The 18,939-nt window shown below is 29.9% G+C and overlaps 1 protein-coding gene across 1 annotated transcript in view; it reads right to left on the minus strand.

The window, feature by feature from the left end:
• The window catches only part of LOC132920369 (uncharacterized), a 202,870-nt gene that overhangs the window by 64,298 nt on the left and 119,633 nt on the right, over nucleotides 1-18,939 (minus strand). The window contains 3 exon segments of the mRNA XM_060982710.1: nucleotides 10,225-10,850; nucleotides 10,852-10,977; nucleotides 10,979-11,264. Of these exon segments, the coding sequence (XP_060838693.1) occupies nucleotides 10,225-10,850; nucleotides 10,852-10,977; nucleotides 10,979-11,264 (1,038 nt within the window).

Raw genomic sequence — 18,939 nt, forward strand, 5'->3', positions numbered from 1 at the left:
AATTTTAATAAATTATTAATTCAAATACTCCTATTATATTTCAGGCGTATCAACAAAAAATAATAAAAAATGATCATGTAAATGGCATTAGAACACCGACAAAAGAAAATCATACTGCTCTAGTGGGATAGATGAACAATAAATGTCGCATAAATGCTAAATGTATAATTTTGGAAATAAATTTTAACTTTGTAAATTTAAGGTTATTATTTGAAGAATATAAATGCTACTTAATAATTGAAAAAAATGCGACTAATAAATATTTAACTATTTTATTTTTATGAATTAATATTTACATTGGAAAAGTTATTTTTGTATTATAATAATATAATAGTTTATAATAGATACGAGTTATTTATGTTTCTCAATATTGTTGACCAGTCCTGAAAGTACGTTTTTTTCAAATCATTGCGTGTAGAAGAAACTCATATATATAAATAATATATAATGACATATTAAATTGGATATGAAGATATTCATATTACTAGATACCAGATAGATACTATAATATATTATATTATAACAGTGTATATATTACAGTGTCAAACATTAATCCAATATTGTTATGTATACCTACATAATAACTGAAGAAAATCAAACTATTTTAAGCCGTTGTTTTATTTATTACAAATATAATATTATATTATATATTGAAAAAAAAGAAAGAAAATACAATATTATTGTTATATTTATGTTTATATAGGTACCACGATTGCGTAACAATCTTACCCAAATATCCTTTAATTTTCGCCAGAATATTGAAAAATGACAATGATTGTGTCAGCTGCATTTCAGCAAAGCAAAGGAATAGTACATTGAGCACATCAAGCGTATTACTGCAATTAGATTACTCACACCTATATCTAAAATCTGCATACATATAATGTGTCGTCGGTCTATAGGTTACCAACCACGATTCACGATTAATACGTCTTGATATATTATTTTTGTTACGATGTTATAACTTATATGAATTAAAAATAGCCATATATAGCGTCTGCATTACGTGATTATATTACCAAGGTTTTCCTAGGATTTTCCAAACCTATTCACCCGTATTATATTTACACGGTAAATAAATAGAATAAATTCTATAATTTTTAAATAACGGTTAGGTTAGACTGTATTCGTACAAGTTTCTGTGAATAATATATCATATATGTATATATATAACGCATATAATATATCCTACCTCGACGCATAATGCCGTAATCCTCGGCAAACGGGTGGTTGTATTTGTCGTTGGGTTGGACTATCGTATCACCATTGCACAGGCGAACAGCTATTCGAATGTTATAAATCAAGATCCGCAATCAAAATTCTTTCGCACTCTTGGACAATAGACGTATAGAATGAAAAAAAAATTGTGGCGATCGATAAACGGACGGTTTGACGACTGTTTTAGAAAATTAGCCGACGGAAAATAATATAGTGGTTACCCGATCACCGGAACGACAAATATCCCGAATGCGGCCTTTTCGTGAATTCCATATAGTGAGGTTATAAAGCCTATCAGTACTCTCCGTAGTACGTCAGCAACCACGATATTGTATTTTGGTTTTTAAGTTTTACAACAAAGATTGTCGTCATAATATACGATTCAAGACAATTTTCGATCGACTGCGCCACAAAGCTGCAATAATGCAATAACATTTTACAACTAAGTTTTTAACGAGCATTCGTGCTTCACTCGTTTCCCGTAGATTGGATATTAGGTGGCTCGAATAGTGTATAATTAATTTAATATGTACACCAGTTACCTATATTATTCACAGGTTCTTTGTAGGAATAGTGACAACGCCATATTAATATGCTCTATGAAGCTTATTTAAAATTTATTGTAGATATTTACGTATAACGCCTCATGCGTGTATATTGTTATATTAGTATAACCCAAGTTAAACCTTAGCAAAATTAACGTTTTATGAATTTTAATTATTGTTGTGCATTATCTCAGTTCTTATAATTTGTAATTTATACACAGTTAAGTATATGTCGAGTATATTTTGCGCTAATTTTTTTCTACAAGCTTGATATTTTTATGATAATAGTATATCGATAAAACTTACTGTATTTATCGCAGTCTATTATAATTAAAACTATTAGGTAATTTACATATATTATAATATTGTAATGAACATTTTGGTGTTTACTTTTGAAGTTAAATACAAATATCAAACATAAAACAAAATCAATAAAATATTATAAACCAAATAAATAATTTATTTCTTAATGCTAATAAAATTTCAACGAAACCAAAAGTCTTTGAGGTGCTCCCTTCTACACAATCACGTCATTCGTGTGAGTGTGCGACGCCGATGCGATATACGTATATAGTATACAACACGACTACTGTACTCCCATAGTAGTATAGTCCTATTACAAGTTTTCACTCGGACATTGGCCTTGATCGCCTCACGCGGGGAGATCACTACACATACACATACACATACATATATATATATATATATAACGTATAATGCTATAGTGGGCACGATACTATATTATTATTATTACGCGTACGAATATAATAACACACTCTTGTATACAATGCGACGGAGTAGGTTTTTACTTTCTGATAAGTTCGTATACGCACACACACACTTATGCACGTGTTTGTGCGAGTATATAATATTATATACGTACGCGGGAGACAATGTTTGCGGAATGCGTTTTCGTTTTTCACGCTTTTCCTCGGTATATCATTTCGATTATTACTTCACGATAGTATACATAACGCATATCTATCTATATATTATATGACATTACGTGTATGTCTGTTAGTATAAACGTATTTTTCACACTCACGCGCACATCTACAATAAAATATAATACTCGCGACATATTATTAGACAATATATATACTATATTATAGAACCACCGGGCGTCGGGCGACAGTATTGAATTTATATAATATATAATACCGTGTAATTACGCGGGTTTATCGAAAAAATTCCGCCCGCCGTTTGTAAGGTATACGTACGTACGCCGAACGAGCAAACGGTGGCGGTGATGGTTAATGCCTCTGGTGGGATATGGGGCGGGGAAACAGGTGGAAGTTATTACAATAGGCTAACGAAAAATAATAATAATAAAAAACCTTCTTTACAATATTATAATAATAAAAATATATAGGTACCGTAGGTTATATTATTTCATATTTTTTTACGTGTGTACACGTGTATAGTATATAGTAGTTGTCGCAACACTGCACCGACGGCGGCCGCGTTGTTGTTTTCCATTAACCGGGCGCCATTGTGCCGTATTTGCGACTGAGGTTAATATGTTGTTTAACGCGCGCGCGCGACCGTTTCGGTTTTACCCCAAGGTCGCGACGCCGACCGAAAAGGATCGGTCGCGGCGAAACGCGTCGCAAAATATAAGTCATGTACATATTATATATATACCATATACGTACAAGTCGAGTCGTTGCAATGTCATAAGCTGACTGCGTTGTGTTGTCCATATTACGAGTTAAATAATATTATAATATACAAAGTGTACCATAAAGAATGTTCCCGTTTCAAAACGATATATTATTTAATAAAGTATTACAATTTACAAACTCGAAACAGGTACCAATCGAAATTCATCAACATCCCTCCCCCCCCCATGCGCACCACAACATTATCATGACGGGGATATTATAGTCGCAACGTTAACCAAACTCTGGCTATTATGTCAGATGTAACTACGCCGACAGCCTTTTCAATTATTTCTCACAATTATCCAAGGGTTGGTGGAAGAGGTGGAAAACTACTCGTCTGGTTAATAATTTGACAACTCACAGACTTACGCTATGACTAAAATTCATAAAATCATGATATTTTGAAAACGGGACAGTCTTTATAGAACACACTACAATATATTATAATATTATGTGTATTATAAATGTATGACGTGGGTACGTATAATACGATACCGGCTATATTATAGTAAACCATTATTATTATTATTATTATTATATTTCACCGAATTGTATACTCGCGATAACGATATTAATAATATTGTAGGTACCGCAATATAATGGCGTTAGCGACTGGAGGCGGCATATCCGATGACGCGAATGCACGTGGCGCGGTTTGTCGACGTTTATACATTTACGGGCGGAGGGATAAAGGCCGCCACGATAAAACGCCACTGACCACTCGACGGGGTAGCGGCGACGGCCTTGGCGGATTTTATTTTACGCCGACGACGCTCTTACGTGTAACATTATATCCGTCTGCCATTATAAGTACACACAACTATTATTAGTATAACATTATTATTTATTATAAACGTCCGGTCGAGAATATAATAACGATCGCGTCTACGGGAGGTATAGGGTCACGTTTATAATAGTGGCGGTAAGTCGGACTTTGCCGTAAACTCGTATCATAATAATTGGTCTGTGGTCGACGGTCCGAAAATAACGACGCTTTTAACCTGCCGACTCGTGCGTTGTTACGTGTTTTTTTTTTTAACTCACCTTTTACTCATTAACCCGGATCGATCCTCGCGCCTGTGTTGACTTTTTCAATTTTATTTTGTATTTTTTAATAAGGGCGACGATCGTGTGTTTAATTTGTTTCTTTTTTTAATTAACAATAAATCGGCCTTGCTCACGGGATAAAAAATAAGCCTCTGTAAACACAATAATATATTGTATACATACATGATGCACGTGACAGATTTTAAACAAAGACAAAAAATAAACTCCCCGAAACAGACATGGCATAAGAGCTTATAAAATACTGTTGTGGAACGTAATTTTGATGATAAATTGATGCATATACAATATTATATAGGTATTAAACAAATAATGCACAATATCACCAATCCACAGTTTAATACAACACAAATTTCGAATGATGTTTACATTAATATATTATACAAACATTTAATATTTATGAACGAAAAATTATATAATATTATGTAATTTATTTTAATAGTAATACTTACATGTTTTCACAAATTCTATTAAGAAATACCACGATACATTTTTTTATATACTTCTGGGAATTTAGACAACAAGGAAATTTATAATTTTTACATCTACGATTAATTGAATATTTGTATATGTTATACATGCTTTTAAAATAAACTGAAAATTATTACAACATTTTTAATGAAACCAAATTTGTTCAATATGACTATATGACCACGTATTTACTATTTATACGTGGTAAATTATACTGCCAATTAAATGAAAAATATAAACCAATTAAACCTATAGCTATGTTATTTGTCGAATTTAATTATTTTGATTTTTATATTTGACATTCATCTCATAACAATCATGCACTGAATAACTTTTTAATATTCAAATAATTATTTAATTGTTTTTTTTTTTCATTCTGCACGATTTAGTTATATTTATAAATACATATGCAAACATTTTTTACATCTTAATAAAACGTTTTCCGCAGTACATTTGTTTCAAATGCGATCTACTCGGTACTACATATTATACTGTTTACAGTTTATTAGTTTATTTTTTATTTTTGCGAAAGAAACTATTTATGTATTCAAAATAAACGAGGACTAGATATTTTTATGAGTTTATCATGACGTACCTATAATCTATATATTATTATCTTTTAATTTTCGCAATGCGTAATATTAGATTTATGTCATTACTCATTACCCAATCTAAATCTGTAAATCCATAGTGTTAACGCTTTACTATATTATTACAATATACATACAACTATACAAGACTTAATCTGATCCATTTACACTTTACCAGACAGTTTAGTATATAGTGCAAACGTGACACCCACAATATACGTGAGTGCCAGAGGCAAAATACATAATTATTATACATATGGTCCATGTAATATAGATTGAGTGAAGAATATGCAAATTCATTGACAGGCGAAGATGGAAAGGAGAAATTATTATAGGTAAATCATTGATTAACTATAATAGTTGATGGGTAATGGATATATCATAATATATAGATATCTGATATATATATATATATATATATAACGTTTAATTATTGGATATTTTTTTAATTTATTTTTTAACCAACAGATTATGAACACGAGTACACCACAAATTAGATGACAACGGAGTTAATTTTTTAACTACTAAAATTTTTACATGCAGGTGTACAACACAAGCTGTTTTTATTATTAGTATTTCGTACCTACGTACTGTTTATATGTAGGTACAGTACTACAGTGTGTGTAGTGTGCACTGTAGTTGTAGTGTTGTACCTCTAATATATAATATATAATGTCTTATCATGGTTTCTAACAACAATAACCTTTTTTCTAAATAATTTTAGAAAATCACTGTATTTTATTTTACGAATAATCAGAGAATGTAACTAATTTACTGTGATAAGAAACATGATAAGTATTGTCTTAAAATTATTTATTGAATCATTTTTTTATTTTACAATTTAGCGTGTATAGTTATTATACATATATTATGTAGAAGATGAGTCTATATAAGCAGATATGCATAATGGTACAACTGTACATGGACAATAATGAGGCGCCCTATTAACCCCATCTTAACTCTTATATACTGTTTCATAATATAATGTACATTATAATATTATGTATTAATATTAATATAATTGTATCATACGACGAAAAATATATATATTTATAATTTATCTTATAACATACGGTTGTACATTAGTTTTTAATTTACGATTGTCAGTGGTTTATGCAGGCTAAACAATTTTATAAAATACCCCTAGTTTTTACAACAAAGATTTTTGATCAACACTAATTTATTATAAACATTTTATTTTGCGATATTTTTTTACACTTTTCTAATAAATGGTAAGTAAAGTATGGCCTATAAGATAAATAGTCGAAACTATTTACTATATGGTCCGCCGCCGAGTGTTTTAAAGAGTTTAAGCAGAGATTACAAGTGAAAACATGGTCGCCGACGGATCTCAGCTTCACGCACGACCGTCTCTGTCGGCCCGCCGCTTATAATAATAATAATAATAATAATGATAATAATGATGATATATTATATATATATTATATACTATAGATAGGTACCGTTTCTCGCGATGATTATGACACGTCTTCCTCTCCACCGCACCCTTTACTGTCCGTTGAAGATTATCGTGATTATATTGTGATGCCGCGGTTACATATCTCGTCTTATCGAGCGCGGATCGCGGGCGTACAGGTACTATACGCTTTCTTCAAAAGAGGAGAAAAACAGTAAACGAAGACGAAAATAATATGATAAATTTGTTTCATTCCTATGCGAAAATAAGAAAAGCGTGTAGGTAAGGTTAATTGTTATTAAACGACTTCCGCACATGTAATTATGTTTTCGCGTGCGATATGGTCTCTATATACAAGGCTACAACTAACTACGGACGTGTGGTTAAACATATTCATTTGCTTATATTTTTTGTGTTTTTCGTTCACGTTTATGATATTGTTTTTGGTTGATATTTTATTTCGCGAACTATGTACCGGATGTGAAATTTCAAAAACCGAATCATCGCCGGCTGATATGACGATCGTCATTCGTATACTATTATTATGATGATGTATATCGTTACACATCGTATATGTTTTATAAATGTGTATACAGTTACAAGCGTTACGTCAATTACTTCACGAGCTCATATATCCATACAGACTATACACACTACACACATGTATATGTATTTATAATATTATATATAGTTCAGTCGTGCAATTGAACGAGAAATAATGAATAATTATTGTGTATGTGGTGGCTCGCGATATTATTATTACGTTCAATATTATTAACTTTTGAGTGGGCTAGCCTTGTTTTTCTACTGCTAATATTTGACTAAACATGATATTATCTAAACGATTATAATTGTTTATCGGACCTTCTCAGTTCACAATAATTGATTATTAAAAGGTAAATTATATAATATATATTATATTTATAGGGAGAGAGAGACATTTTTCAATCACATTCTAAATTATAATAATGACACAATATATCACATGAATGACCATAATTTTATACTTTTAAAGTAGAATTTGACTGGCAAAAAACTAAATTATAATTATATGAATGTCGAAAGGTAATAATATCAGTATTTATAATTTGGCTAACTAGTTAGGTATAATCATAAATTATTATATCGAAATAGTGTCTATATATATAATTTTGTCAGCTAAAGACATTGCTATTGCCCATATATTTTGGTTTGAAAGTTACAAAATATTAAACATATATTAGACGTCAATGTGCATTATTTCATGAATAATTAAATTAAATCATTATAGGAACATACTAGGTATCTTGTACATACATAGTAGATACATATTGTAAATGACAAATAAAATTACAATAAAATTCGTACCGTGTCAAACCTTTGCACTAACCGTAATCAAATAATATTGAATAAATATTTATTTTATACCACACACATAAATTGATCTTTACAATATTGATAAAATATATATCATACTAAAATGGCAATATTGTACTATCGTAGCACGTACCTACTTTTGTTTCAATCACAATATCGATACATAGTGATTTTTTTTTCATCGTGAACCAGACATTTTATTAAATTTTTATCAAGACAATAGACAATATACAATTTTTTTAAATGTATTTTAAATTATTTGAATCATAAAAAAAAGTTAAATATCAAAGTATAATATCGTCAAAAGTTTAAAAAATGTAATATTGTATAATACGCTCAATATAATGCCAAGTTGACGTCGAAAAAAATAATTTTATGTGTAATAATAATACGATAAAGAATAGCGCGCGATCTAATTAAATTTATTAAATTAAATTTTTTTCACTTTTCAATAAATATTTGTTTTTATACTGTATACCATCGATATTATTTTATTGCCTTTAATAACAGTAATGCATAAATAGCGTTTTTCAATACATTTCAACAACACAACATTATATATATATAATATGGTCTATTTGCAATGCGAATAATGGTTCAAATACTGGGAGGACTGTGTAGATATATGAAATACATTGTCTCTGGTGAATATTTTATCGATCGTCACTGCGATCTGTACAGGCAAATATAGGTACAATGCGATGGCTAATGAACGAAAAGTTTCTCAAAAACAAAATATAATAATATGTACCACGACACGCGCATATTATTACTATTAAACTATTATAATAAACACTCTTGCATGTGTGTTGTTGTAATGACCGTGACACTATACCTAAAATACGCGTTATATATTGTTGTAAGCCGCACAAACAATAGGGTGTCGCGTAAAAAACACACATGCAGAGTATCATCTGTACAAAACGCAAACATCCTGGATTTCACTTCTATGATATTTCCTCTTTTAATGGGTCGTAAAACCGCCAAATATGATGCGTTGTTCGAGTTCATTGCGTTCTATAGTCTATACTATAACTATTATTATTATTGTATAAATACAACCAACCGCGAGAACCTGTCCTTATGGGACGTTTTTGAACGGATCGTATACATATTAGTACCTATGTAATATTATTATATGCTGCTGATACCTATCGCCTAGGAGTGTTTGCGGCGTGCAACTATATCGTACAGGACAAGTATATAGCGTGCGCTGCTACAACACTTTTGTCCTATCTTTGCAGTGCGGTCTTTGTTCGAATTCTTCATTTTATTTATTGTGTAGGTACTCGTCATTATACAATTTACGTTTACATGACACGAACTTATAATATTATGCACTGCATTAGAGAAGACCTCGATTTAGAGGTACACTTATAATATTATGTTCCTGTACGAATAATGCTTCCTTACTAGAGCCTATAATATATATTATTATATTATAAATATAACAAAAATTGAGATAATATTGAGAAGGTTCGTGCGTTATGGGTTATGACGTTTGATGGGAATCTCGAACTAAGAGAGATGGTATTTAATATTATAATATGATATAAAAATGTATGGTACAAGAACGTTGCGATTGGTCACGTGTTTATTGTTTGCGCAACTTACTTATATAGAACCTGTATGTATTTATTTTTAACCGTGTAATACAACCGAAACCGCTACTAAACACGTGCGAATATTACATGATATGGACAAATATCTACCCTACCTATCGAATGTAGCGATTTCGATACGTAACACTACGACTACACCGTAATTTTATATTCGAAACATTAACCAAAGCAATCGCGGGCTACCTATCACTATAATATGCTCCATTATAGGTACCTAACGAAATCGTTTACTTAACGCGGTAATGCACTACATAAAACGGTATATTGAACACTGACCTTCGTCTCCTGGCCGGTATGATGCCGAACGGCAGGCGAAATCCGCCGGGCGAGTTGACGGCCGAGTTTGCGGAGCCGACGGGCGCCCCGGGCGGCTGATGGGGGTGTTGGAACGGGGCGGGCAACAGGGACGCCTGCAAGTTGGCCGCCCGGGTGGCCATGGCGACGTCGCACACGCCGCCGCCGACGGTGGTGTACAGCGGCGGCGGTAGGTGCGAGTTGAGCAACAGGTCGGGCAGCCTGTCCTGGTCGACAGGTACGGCGATCGCGGGCTGCTGCTGCTGCTGCAACAGAAGCGTCGGCGGCGGCGGCGGCAGCAGCGACGACGACGAAAGCGCGGGCGGAGGCGGCGGCGGCGGATGGACTCGTCGTTGCTGTTGGAGCCGGCGTTCCCGGCGTTCCCGCCGCCGCTGTTCCCTGTACGCGGACGAGCACGCCGTCTCGTCCGTTTGCGCTTCCGTGGACGCGTAAGTCCTCTCGGCGGCCGCCGCCTGAGGCTTACCACCGTCCGCCGTCGCTCCGACGACCCCGCCGCCGGTTATCAAACCGCTCCCGTTGTCCATCGGCACTACGGCGCGCACTCGGTTATCATCGTTAACGTCGACGTCGTTATTCACTCCGCGGGGGGTTTTCGTGCTCGTAAACGCAATAGTAATCCTCCTCGTCGTCGTCGTCGTCGTCGTCGACGTCGACGTCTCCGTTATCACAACACCAATCACCCGCACTGACACAACGCGACGGCACGATACGCGAGGGTCGGACGCTGTACGCTTAACTGAACGTCTGCGTCGGGACGCGAACGCAACACCGGCCGCCCCCCTTCGACGGCTGCGGCGGCGGCAGCGGTGCCTCGGCGCTGAGACAGCGATCCACGCGGCGGACAGCGGTAACCGGTTGTCGTCCGCGCCATAACGTCGTTGTTATGTGGGTCACCGAGGACGGCCTCGGTTTCCGCGCTACACCAGCACGGCGGTGGAGGCGTTTTGTCACCGCCGTCGTCCAGCAGACGGCACACCGACGATGAACACGAGCCGGCCGACCTGGAAATAACAGAAAAAAAAAATAAACAAGCCGTATGATGAGAAGGAAAAAAAACTGGAAAATTATACACACACCGCACAATGCGATTGACACAATAATAATAATTAAAATCATTACCCTACTTGCCGTGGCTCTCGTGTATTATTATACATCATGACGTTACATTATACCTACGCGGTGCGTTTTAAATCTCATCGCGCATTTCAGATCGGCTCTCCGGCGAAATCGTCTTAGAACGATGTGTCGTGTTAATGGCTTAAGTATGTATACTGTTCAGTTATTAATCACTATACGCTATTGTCCTAGAATCGACAGAAATATTTCCAATCGGTGATGGGTCGGGAATGAAAAACTTGCCCCGCATCAGGTTTCCCGCGAACCTGTCATATTTTTTTAACTACTACCACTCGCCGCTCACAAGACGTGTAGTGCGAAACCACTAACCAGCTCATATAAATCAATTTAGTAAATACTATTTTTTTTTGTAGTAGTAGTAGTAGTATTAAGCACACACCCTCATATATAGGTATACACACAGTTTCTATCCGGCATTCCCGAACACTGTTGTTTGAACTATTACATCACGACTTACCCAGATATTACATCATAATTATTTTGAATTCCAGGTGTTAGTGGTGCATATTAATTAATTAGTGTCCGAGCGCGTGTATTATTGCCTTACGCTCTGGGCCCCGTATTATGTTCATTGTCTATAAACAAAAGATTGGTTTCAATAAAAAACCGTCTTGGGTTTTTGATAACTTCGTCAATTTACATAATTTAACAAATAACCATATATAGTTTTAAATTTCTCTTTATTTCTCACTCATATTTAATTAAATTGTTTTAATGTAAGCTTGTTAATGGAAAACATTTTCCAAAAATTGCTAAAGTTTTTGTTTTCAAATATTTTAATGATTACAAAGGATTTTAATAATATTACATGCATTTAGAGATGGGATTAAAAATATTAATCCATGTTTTCAATTTTATTAGTTAATCAATTATATTATGATTGAGTGTACTTAAATCATTTTCAAATTTAAACTATTAAATTGTATTAGGTATTACAATTTATAATTACTCACGTAGGAGTATCTAATAATATTTTTAGTGATACACTCTCAGTGGTGCAACAAGAACATTTAAAACTCGCATACTTCAAACGTCATTCCTTGAGCCAAAATTTGTTAAATCTTTAATCGCCAATTTTATACAAATTTAGGTACCCGAAAAAGATAAGGATATTTTCTTTGTACCTAACCAGAAAATTCTTCGTTAAAAGATGCAATTAGGTAACGTCTTTTGACTGTGAATAATAATATTATATAAATTCTACTACCGGAGTATAAAATTATATATACATAACATATAACTATATAAGTGTGTACATAATAGTATAATATTATTCAAAGTAACTTTTATACACACAGAATTATTGTATCGAATATGATAAGTAAACAGACATTGTATATTTACAATTCAAATTAAAATATTTTTACTTCATAAAAAGGTTTTAATTTTCAAGTAAACATATCATGGATTTTTTTTTTTACAGAAATAAAACATGTTGGGGAATGTTTAATGGAGTTTATAGTTAGTGACTCACAAACAGTTGTTTACATTATAACGACAATTTACTGACCAAAAGGGAACTATCTCTTTTTTATATTTTTTTTTTTTTACTGAAAAAGGTCTGTAACCGAAAAAACAAAGATTTTTTTGGACAAAAGGGGTAACTACCTTACAGCACTGGGTATATAGTTTTAACTTAGTATAAGTATCAGTTTTTTAGAATTTTTTGAGAAAATATTTTTAACAAACAACGATTTAGGTGTAACGACACAAAAAATATGTGGGAATTCATATTATACAAAGGTTCTTGCAACTTTATGACGTGGAACAGATTCCTAAAATTGTGTTCATAAAATGTAATATTTGAACTTATAAAACATTTTTATTTCAAATATTATAATAATCTATATGCCCTAAAGGCCAACCGTGTGCAGGACGTATTTTTTTATTTGTTGGAAGTCTTAAATCTTATTTTTAGAATTTAAATAAATTCTAAATAATAAAAACTCTGAAATTCAAACCAATAAGCAGGTACAAAATATAATTTTATTTTTAATTCATTATTATTAATAGGTAAATAAATATACATTACTAGGTTTAAATTTTGCTTATAAATTTAGGGCTGAGTAAAAATGTTAAACACTTGGGGATAATAATAAAATACATACATTTCATTGAAATAACTGTGATGTATCTTAAAATGTCATCATTATATAATAATAAATATATAAAAAGGAGATTAAACTAATGCTTACTGTTAAATTTTATATTTTCATACCGAGTATGTACTAAAAGGTACATATACAAAAAATATTTTTACAAAAATGTTAATTATTAATCTATAATAAACGTTTTCATGTAGAAATTTATATCATGTTCATCGGTAATATTTATAAATATTATATTAATTTGGATTTATAATATATATTATAGCTAAATTTATTGATATTTAATAATCGTTAAAAGAATTACTATTTAGTAATATAAAAAAAATTCAAAATATAGAATAAAAATAAAAAAATATTTAGAACTCATTTTTGCATAGGTATTAAGAAATGATTACGCTCAGTGCCGAGTCATTGGTTTCCCTCCCTATATTCTGTGGATATTATAGTTTATTGCGTAATAATAAATAACTTTTAAAAATAACATTATAGGTATTAAAATAATAAAAACTTAACTAACAATAGATTTTGTATCAATAATATTAGTTAATATAAACACAAATTGTCTTTATCAATACTAATAGATTAATCAAAAATAAAAATGAACTACAATTTTTACAAAACAACAAAAAATATTAACATTGAAAATTATAGAACCATACTAATAATAAACACTTTTATAAACCGGAATATATATTTTAACATACTGAATGATTTCCTAAATCAAACCCATCAAGACATCTATATCATTATCTGTACTATCTATTTATCTATTTTTATAAAATTTACGCATACTTTGCTTCTTCAATATGTATAATATTGTAAAGTTACATTTAATAAAAAAAGTTACTCTCCTTATTATAAATTATCTAGTATTTTTGTTTTAATATTTTATTCAATACTCAATAGTATTATTTTTTACAAATAGGTTTTTTTGTGACACGGATTTTGACAAACTATTATACAATAATACTCCCATCTCCTATATGAAATAATTACGTCAAGACTTCAAGAGCTTTTGAATTAATAAGTTTGAATAAATAAACTTTTTTTTAAATTATACTTAAAATTAAATAGGTAAATTAAGACAAAACCATGATCTTGTTATTATTTTATTTTCATCATCATTAAGATAGTATGCTTTAAACTAAGTCATAACAGATACAAGAGTAAATAAGGTACTCAGAAAAAAAATATTCAAAAAGTTTCATTTTTAATGAACGTAGAAAATACTAAATAGTATTTAGAACTGTTCACACTTATAATATGAACTATAATATGCTGTAGTTAGTGTATTAAATTATTTAATTTTTGATGTATAATTTTTGTGTATACTTAACTACTAATTAGTAAAAATGAACTTTTATGCATTTTTTTTTTAATAGAAGAACACTATTCCCGTGAATACATAAAACTAGTTTTAAAATTCACACACGTCTCTCCTTCCTCCATAAAATCAAAATGACACAGAAAAATACTTTCAATACGTATTTTCTGTCCTAATCTATAGCAAAAATTATGATTTTCAAAACTTTCCGTTTACCAATGGATTATACGATTTAAACATAAATGAGCGTTTTGAAAATGTCTTCCTAAATCACTCTTTCTTCCGTAAAATTAAGTAAAATGAAAAATACACGGAAACGGCCAGAAAAAGATGGCTATAAAGTCTCTTTCATTAATAAAAATTAAGATTTACAATTTTTTTTTTTTACAAATAGATTACACATCATCCTTTTAAACATGCATACATATTTTTAAAATAATTTAATAAGTTTACACGGATGTCACATGTGTTAGCTACTGTTTTAATGTATCTATAATTTACAAATTATTTTAAATGTTGGCATTACATTTTAAATTGACTTTAGTCTAAAATTAAACAATTTTTAAATTTTAAATTTATTTTTAGTTACATACACATTAAACATTTTTAAATACAATATTAGATTACTGTTATGATACAATGTAAATCACGTTTTTATAACATTAGAATATATTTGTTAAAATATAAATGTTTGGTTACCGTGCACATTTTACATTTATACCAGTATAGGTGTCATTTATAGGTCGGTATGTGATATTATTTTAATTTGATTTATTGCACAAATAAATTAATTTAAAAAAAATACTAAGAATGTATGAGATATTATCTTGTATTTATATTATATAATATATAAAACATACGTATTAATCACAATAGTATTGAATTAATTATATAGAAATTATTATTGGTTAAATATGTCTAATAAAATATTTATAGTGTATTTTTTAAAAACGTATTTGTGTAAGTATGTTAATTTTTCACTTAAACGTAGGTATCACAATTAACCATATTTAGATATTTTGTAAAAGTAAATTAATTACACAATGTTAAAATGTGAATACCTAATATACATTTTATATATTTGTTCTAGAATTATTATTGAAAATGTCTGGAAATAAAAATTTAGAATAGATTCAACTATTAAAGTAAATAATACTAGTCATTAGTAAAAAGTAGAATAGAAATAGAAACATTAACCGTTGAATATGTGAATACTTCATAGGATATAAATTATTGATAAATTTAGATATTTAGGTAAAAGGAGACATATGTTTTGGTTTCATTTTTACAAGGACATATGCGATGCACCTTTAATATTATTATAAATATTACTTAACCAAAGAGTAGGATTATAATAATTTACACTAAATGTTAATTTGAATGATGTATATTGTATATATTATTAATTATGATACATACGTTGTGTATATACAATATTAGGATCAATATTTTTTAATTAGGTCAAGGTCTATAATATGTACAATACACGAATCAATTTGAAAATGTTAGTTTTGACAGCTCTTATTTTTATGAAACTTCTCATCGATACTGGTACAATAAAGTTAGAGGTATTATTGTACTGTAAAATAAATAATAATTAGAGGATAATATTAAAGTTTAGAGTTTAGTTATATTAACTCGCACTTTCTGATTTAATTTGAAAAACATTGAAACTACGTTTAGCCAATTACTGATCATTATAATATTGTACCTATTGTGTTGCAGTCAAAGCTTTTAAAATGATTATTTTATTGTCCCAATAATTATTATATTTATCTCTTTAACCCTCTTCTAACTAATAGTAACTGACGTCAAATCAATTAGTCACCATAAATTATACTGTTCATTTAAACCCAAATAAAAGTATTTTATACATTTTCATCTCCTTTTGTGTTGCATTTTGATTAATTTTAATATAATTTAATTTTGTTACTTTCCACAAATATTTTATAAATAATAATATAACATAGAAAGCAATGAAGGCTAAAGAGAAACATCATGTAATTAAATTTGTATATTGTACACAAGAAAAAATAAAAACATTGACAATGCATGTCTTAAATTAGACGTAAAGGAAATCCACTGACATTTTGTTATAAAATATTATTTGTTACAATACAAAAATAACGTATCATTTAAAATATTCTCGTGTTTTTGTGCTATATTATACTATAGGTATATACTACCTAGATACCAATGTATAGTATGTAGGTACTATGGTTTTTACACCTAAAATAAATTGCATTTTAATATAAGCTATTTCTTTATAGATAAAATATATCATGTTTACAAATAAAATTGATTCAAAGAAATTATAGTTATCAGATCTTTATCAACTATTAAGTAATAAAAATGTTGATAAAAATGATTAATTACAATTTTAATGAATGAAAATTGTTTCTATGAAGTATAATTATCTTAAGACAAGTCTATAGTACAATTATAATCTAAAGATTTATAGTTGATAGTTTTAACTAATAAGTGTATATTTTTCTAAATTCTGTTTATTTTAAGCTTAGGTAAACTAGTTTTATATAGCTTAAAGACTATTTTGTAGATTTTCACTAAACGAGGTTCTCAAACTTTTTTTGTTCACGCATCCCCAAAAATAAAAAAAACTAATCGCGCTTCTCTTTAATAAACGAAACAATATTTTTTATTAGTGTATAGGTACAATATAAATATTTATATTGCGTCTCCTTTGTTAAGTGCTTACGCCTCCGAAGGGAGGCGTGCCTTGTAGTTTTGGTACCAATGCAATAAACATTTTAACCTCTCATTTTGGATATTCGAAATGTTTTCATAATTTATGAGCTTACGACTTCTATTTATAAATTTTAAATTTTAAACAAAATATCACATTATTATTCATTATAAAGTATTGTTAGTTTATACATTTTAGTTTTTACTTTAAGTATATCTCATACACATATTACAACTATTTGAAATTTTTTGTACAGTACAGCATATATAGTAATATAGTATAGGTATATAAATATTAAATATATAAATGTACCCTTTCTTCAACATAATTCAATGCATATATCATAGTGTTTATTTCATAGTATCGATTTAAGTACACATACATTAAACATTAATATATATTATATTTTGTAAGTTTATTCATGAATGATACAGCAGATTGAAACAAGCTAGACCATAATATGGTCATATGATATTATTAACAGAAATAATAAGTACTTGAAATACCTATGTATAATGCATATTAATCAAGGTACATGTCAACTTTAAATGTCAATTTATATACTGTTTTTTTTGTTTTACACATAAATAATAAAGGCATAGATATGACAAGTCTATCATGGCCTAAAAAGTACTCTATGGTTACCAATATGTTACCATACTGGCATAGTGGCATACTACCATACTGTAATAAATATTAGATTTCAGACATACAACATAACATTAATATTGACTAATATATAGCTAACTTTAAATATACGCTGCCGAAATATATGCTTGCAATCCATCATTTGTGTTACGTATAATTTGTATATATTATACTATATTATTGAATGCGATAATATAATCAATAATCATACTCATACCATTTATATATTTCCTCTTATTTTATTCCATTTCACTAATAAAATAAATAATTATATCAACAATCAATAAATAAATTTATTGTGATGTATAAGAAAAAAAACACGTTAACTAAATTGTACCTAAATTCGTTGTTATAATATTATTTTGATTTGATGTTCTTTTTATCAATTTTTTAAAATAATGATTATAACTTGACTGAAGTCGTTGTTCATAGATATTAACAAAGTAAGTCAACGAGAAATTTATCCAACTTATTACTTTATTTTAATTTTTAACCAGGGCTTAAATTAAAAAAAATATCTATGTATATCGTTTTTCCGTTTTCGGTTATTTTAACGTTATAACATTTTAATGTTTAACGTTATTGTACGTTCAAATGTTATTTGATTTTTCCGTTTAATGTTATTATGTTTTTAAACGTTATTTTAATTTCAATTTTATTTAAAAAAAAATAACGTTTTGAAGCCCTGTTTTTAACACATCCGTAAGAATTAAAAAATATAAGTAAATAAATAGAGTTTATATATTTTACATTAC

This window comes from Rhopalosiphum padi, chromosome 1 (genome assembly GCF_020882245.1).
Source record: "Rhopalosiphum padi isolate XX-2018 chromosome 1, ASM2088224v1, whole genome shotgun sequence".
NCBI classification, from domain to species: Eukaryota; Metazoa; Arthropoda; class Insecta; order Hemiptera; family Aphididae; genus Rhopalosiphum; species Rhopalosiphum padi.